The sequence below is a fragment of the Chiloscyllium plagiosum genome, chromosome 43 (assembly GCF_004010195.1).
Source record: "Chiloscyllium plagiosum isolate BGI_BamShark_2017 chromosome 43, ASM401019v2, whole genome shotgun sequence".
In the NCBI taxonomy this organism is placed as follows: Eukaryota; Metazoa; Chordata; class Chondrichthyes; order Orectolobiformes; family Hemiscylliidae; genus Chiloscyllium; species Chiloscyllium plagiosum.
The window spans coordinates 11,866,067-11,872,066 of NC_057752.1; the positions used below are offsets into that span (position 1 = coordinate 11,866,067).

Below are 6,000 nucleotides of genomic sequence, written 5' to 3' on the forward strand. Positions count from 1 at the left end.
AAACATCTATCCCATCTATCCACTCTGGTTGAGACTTTCTCAAAAATTCTCATAGTCAGGCATGATTTCCCTTTCATGAAGCTGAACTGACTGGACTCAATTAGATTATGATTTTCTAAATGTTCTGCTATTACATCCTAAATAATTGATTCCAACATTTTCTTAACAATACATGTTAGCCCTTACCACCCATGTACCAATGGGGCATTCCTACCTATGTAGCTAATAGTAGAGGGAAGGATGTACTTGGTGGTGATACCAGCCTTAAGGTGGCACAATAGGTTCATATGCTACAAGGCATACAGGGATTATGGAATTGGATTCTGGTGTCCTGGTACATCAATCTCAAGAAAATAGCATGAAGATACTGTACATCAAATTATTAGGATAGCAAATAGAATTTGAGTGTTTATTCAAAAAGAATCGAATATAGAAGTAAGGAAATTTTATGGTAGCTGTGCAAGAACCACTTCTAGAGTACTGTGGGTGTGGTCTCCTTATTTAAAAATAGATATAACTGCATTAGAATCACTTCAGGGAACGTTCACTCGACTTATTCTGGAGATGAGAGTGTGAAGAAAGGTTAACCAGATTGGGTCTTAGTCCATTAGAGTTTAGAAGAATGAAAGATGATCTTATTGAAACATGTAAGATGCTGAAGGAACTTGACAAGGTGCATACCAGGAGGGGTTCTTTCTTTTGTAGAGGAGTCAAGAAGCAAGGGACATCGGATAAGGCCGTGATTTGAAAACTGGTCATGCTTGACCCGCGCGGGAAAAGGCCAGTCAGTGGGCGTGGTCTCTAGGTGGACTTTTCTGAGATCGACCTTTCCGCGCGCGCTGCCCTCAGTCACGTGCTGAGGTTCCAGACAGTACGAGTTGAGCAGAGGATTGGTATTGGCCTCGGCCTCGGCTTCGGCCTCTCTCTCTCTCTCGGGCTTGAGAGTAGGAACGGCGCCCGGAGGCTGATATGGCGGGTGAGTGTACACTGCGAGCCGGCTGGGAAAAAAAAAGTGCGGCTAGTGTTTTGCGGTCGCTGTTCATCTTGTGATGGCGGCAGTTGATCTTGGTGGTCCTTTCGTTCGAGACGTTGTCAATATGTCAACTGGCCCAGGCGGGGGATGGGGACCCTTTTCCTGTTCTTCTATGGCGACGTGTACTTGAATCGTAAACTGTTTAAAGTTCGTTTCTTTTCCCTTCTGGAATTAAGACTTCAATTTCCGGAGCAAGTTTCTCTCCCCACCCCAAATGTCTTACCGGGTTCTCAAACCACTGCAGTAGTTTTGAAGTATCCGCCAGCCAGTTCGCTGCAGGTTCGACTGTGTAATGATCGATAACTTCCAAGTAGATTTGTTTGGAGAAGGGGAAATATTGGTGAGAACTACCCCGTCTCTCAGAAAATGCTTAAATTTGATGGGGGCAAGTGACTCCCGTATGTTCCTTCGGAGTGCCATGGTATTGAGTACATGAGAAATTATAGGCAGGGAAAGCGCAACTTTGCCCTTAAAGCTGGCCCTTTCCTGTGATGACTGTACACATTACTTACTTTCTTCCGTCCGTTCCCCCCCCCCCCAAAAAAAATAAAAAGCGAGAAGATTTATTCAGGAACTGGCACGCTGGTTGAACTGTATCTGCCACAGTGGCATTTGAAAACCTGAACGGTATTACTTGAGCTCGTCACCTTCCAACTCTGAGCAAGAATAATGGCAAGTTCTCCAGGTAATAAAGTAACTCACTACGTTGTCAGCGTGAGAGCTGTGAATTTACATTTGAAGAGCACATGTCCAGAATATAAAAGGCTCCTCAACCATTGAGCTTGTTCAATTTGGTCAAAATTTCTCAAGCTTGACATTTGACTTGCTGTGTCTGTCACCTATTAGCTGTGAGTTCGTGCCATAGGTTAGATGCACATGTGTGTATGTCAATAGGAGAAGCCTTAAATATTCCAACATCACATGCAGGACAGCAGTACGAGCTATATTGTTATGAGGCAATCTTTAACTTACAGGATCCATAAATTATTCTCATGGCAGCAGAGCCATTCTAATTGGGAAAGAAAATAATCTGTTTGGGTAATTTCCCCTTGTGTACACAATCAGTGATTTTAGAAAATAGAATTTTGAAGATGTTTCCTTATCCATTCAAGGGATGATTGTATTCTGGCTAGGCCATGGTCTATTACCAATCTTGAATTACCCTTGAGAAGACAGTGCTAAGTTGCCTTTTTGAACTGCTGCAATTCACCTGGTGCAGGTACTCTCACAGTCCTGTTCGGGAGGGTGTTCCACAATTTTGAATGAGTGACAGTGAAAGGACAACAATACATTTCTAACTCGGGATGGTGAGTGGCTTATAGGTTAACTTGTAGGTGGTGGTGTTCCTGTGCATCTGCTGCCCTTGTTCTTCTAGATGCTAGAGGTTGCGGGTTTTGGAAGAGGCTGTCAAAGGATGATATTGTGTTTAACAGACAAAGCTGAGAATTGACTCTGCCACAACTAGCCATTGATAACATTGCAGACTTATTGAATCGATCTAGCTTAGTTGTAGTGATCTCTACTTTTAACGCTTTTCATCTCAGTCCATCATGTTCATCCACCCTGATTCTCAAGAATGTTTCTGTCTTGAGAGAGATGAGAACCAGAGGTGTATGTATTTAGACTTTCAAAGGGCACTCCATAAGATGCACACTAAAGGACTCCAGAAGTTAAATCTGATATATTAACATGGATAAAGGATTAGTTAATGGGGCAAAAAGTAGAGTAGGGGTGAATGGCTTATTTTGAAATTGGCAGGCTGTAGCTAGTGGAGTGCCTCAAGGATGGGGCTTGGCTGTGTACAACCTACGTTAATAGCTTGAACGAAAGGACTAAGAGTAATGTTTGTTGACGCTGCAAAATGTGTGCTGAGAGGAGGACATAAAAGACAGCACTGATTACGCGAATGTGGCAGATAATGTGGAGGAATATGAGGTGATACACTTCAGTCAGAAGAACAGAAAACAGAATTTACTTTGCATGACCGGTAACTTTTAAATGTTGGTGTTCAGAGAAATCTGGTTGTGCTTTTAGATGATACACAAAGTATGTCCAGGTACAGTGAGTAATTGAGATTGCAAATGGTATGTGGACTTGACTGCAAAGGGGTTAGAGTACACTAGTAAAGAAGTCTTTCTGTAATTGTATAAGGCTTTTTTTGATACCACATGTGGACTGCTAAACACAGATTTGGTCTTTACTGAAGAAAGATTGAGGAGAAAGTGAGGACTGCTGATGTTGGAGATCAGAGTCGAAGAGTATGGCACTATTAAAGCACAGCAGATCAGGCAGCATCTGAGGAACAGTAAAGTCGTCGTGTCAGACAGGCCCGAAACATTGATTCTTCTGCTCTTTGGATGCTGCCTGATCTGCGTTTTTCCAGCACCACACTTTTCAACTTAAGAAAGGTTGATACTTGTCTTTGAGGTTGTACACTGAAGTTTCACCAACTTGATTTCTCAGGTGAGAGCGTTGTCCTGCGATGAGAAGCTGAGTGAATTGGGCCGATGTTCTCTGGAGTTTAGAAGGATGAGAAGTGATCTCATTGAAACAGACAAGATTCTGAAGCAATTTGACAGGACAGACACCGAGGTTGTTTCCCTCGGGAATCAAAACATGGTGTCACAGTTTCAGGATGAGGAGCTAGTCATTTAGGACTGAGATGAGAAGAAATTTCTTTACTCAAAGAGTGGTAAATATTTGAAATTCACTATAGCAGCAGTTTGTGGAGTCTCATGAATATACTTAAAGCTGAGATCCAATGAAGCTTTTGGACTTTTGAGGGGATTGAGGATAATGGCAAAATGAGGTTGAGTTAGAAGACCAGCCATAGTACTACTGAATGACAGACTGGACTTGAGGGGCTTGAATGGTCTACTTGTATTTTTTTTAACGCTATGAATGCTGCCAACTCAGACAGACTGATAGTCGTAGTCAGGTATGTATGTGCTTACACATTTCTACATGCAGTTTCCATATAGACTTGAAATTGTTTGTGTAAGCATGTTTAATTATACCCTCCACAGTGACAGTCATGGCTCTGTTGGTGGAAGCCTCTCCATCACAAGATTTCAGGTTCAAGTCCCACTTCAAAAAATCAAGGTTGACACTCAAGTACAGTACTGTGAGACCGTGTCACACCAAGGGCCCATTCCTAGGGTGTGTTGGATGTGATAGATCCCATGTCACTATCATAAAGAAGAGTCAGGGAATTATTCCTGGTGAGGAGTCAATATTTATACCTCAGTTAACATCACAAGAACAGATTTCTCTAATCATTATCAGATTTGCCGGGTCTTCCTTTGTGCAATTTGGCTTCCACAGTTTCTGTTCCTGTGTCACAACAGTGATGAAAACTCATGAATACTTCATTGACTGTAAAGTGCTTTGAGATGTGAGGTCATGCATTTTGGAATGCAGAGAAATGTGGAATACTACATTTTGGTAGAAAAAATAGAGAGAGACAATACAACTCTGAAGGGCATACAGGAGCAGAGGGACCTCAGGATTCACGTGCATAATTCTCTGAAGGTGGCCAGGCAAGTTGAAACAGTTGTTCAGATTTATAGGATACTTGGGTTTATTCATGGAGACATAGAGTGTAACAGCAAGAGAGTGATCCTACAGTTCTACAATTCACTGGTCAGACCACATTGGAGTATTGTGTTCAGTTCTGGGCACCTTATTTAAAGAAGGATGTTAAAGCTCTGGAGAGAGTTCAAGGGAGATTTACTAGAATGATATCAGAAATGAGAGATTTCAGATACAAGAAAAGATTAGAGAAATTGGGATTATTCTCCTTGGAGCAGAGAAGATTAACAGGTGATCTTCTTGAGGCTTTCAAAATTATCAGCAATTTTGACAGGTGGCTCAGTGATTAGCACTGCTGCCTCTCAGTGCTAGGGACCAGGGGTCGATTCCACTCTTGGGTGACTGTCTGTGTGCAGTTTGCACACACTCTGTGTCTGAATGGGTTTCCACTGGATGTTCTGGTTTCCTCCCACGGTCCAAAGATGTGCAGGTTAGGTGATTGGCTATGCTAAATTTGCCCATAGTGTTCAGGGGTGTGCAGGCTAGGTGGATTAGCCATGGGAAATATAGGGTAGGGGTTGGGTCTGTGGAATGCTCTTCGGAGGGTTGGTGTGGGCCAGTTGGGCCGAATGGCCTGCTTCCACCCTGGGATTCTGTGACCGGGTGAAAAAGGGTATTTTGTTTTATCAGTAACTAGGGGATCCCAATTTCAAGATTGTTAGCAAGAGAGCCAAGAGTGAGATGAGGAGAAATGTCTTTACTCTGAGAGTTGTTAGGATTTGCGTTACCTGGTAGATTGGTGGAGGTGGATTCCATAGGAGGTTTCAAATGAGAACTTGATATATATTTGAAAGTGATGAATTTAGATAGCTGGGTAAGTCTTTCTGGAGCTAGTGCAGACACAGTGGGTTGAGTGGCCTCCTTCTGTACTATAACTTCTATGATCTGGTTGTCATGAAAAGTGCAATATAAATTTAACCCTCCTGCTCCCCCTGGTGCTACACTACTACCACTGACAAAAGGATGTAATTACAGCACAAGCTTTCCTTGAGCAACTACTATGAGAATGTAGATATTGAAAGAAATAGTTGGAATGATCACAAGTATCAAATATCTAACTTCAAAAATGGAGCCCCAATACCCCTTAATGTTCTGGCCTACATATCCCTTGGCATTTGATGTCCTTTCACATGAAGGCTACTTTCGGTTTGATTGCCACACTACAGAAGATTGATTCCAGCTCTAAAAATATCTTAATCATTGCGTGGAATTTGTGAATTGCACAAAAGAAAACTGTTGGATGCCCCTTGTAGATGCAAGGATGTAAAATGTGACTGCATGCTCAGTTTCTCCCACATGTTCTTGGGATATGGGTGAATGTTCCATTGTAATTGACTCCCTTCTCTCTCTCTCTCTCTCTCTCTCTCTCTCTCTCT

At 42.4% G+C, this 6,000-nt stretch overlaps 1 protein-coding gene across 1 annotated transcript in view; it reads left to right on the top strand.

The window, feature by feature from the left end:
• Positions 1-849: 849 nt before the first annotated feature.
• hat1 (histone acetyltransferase 1) overlaps positions 850-6,000 on the top strand; it is a 50,678-nt gene continuing 45,527 nt past the window's right edge. Inside the window, exon 1 of the mRNA XM_043682057.1 lies at positions 850-976. Within this exon, the coding sequence (XP_043537992.1) occupies positions 970-976 (7 nt within the window). The 5' untranslated portion in view covers positions 850-969. The remainder of the gene's footprint in view (positions 977-6,000) is intronic.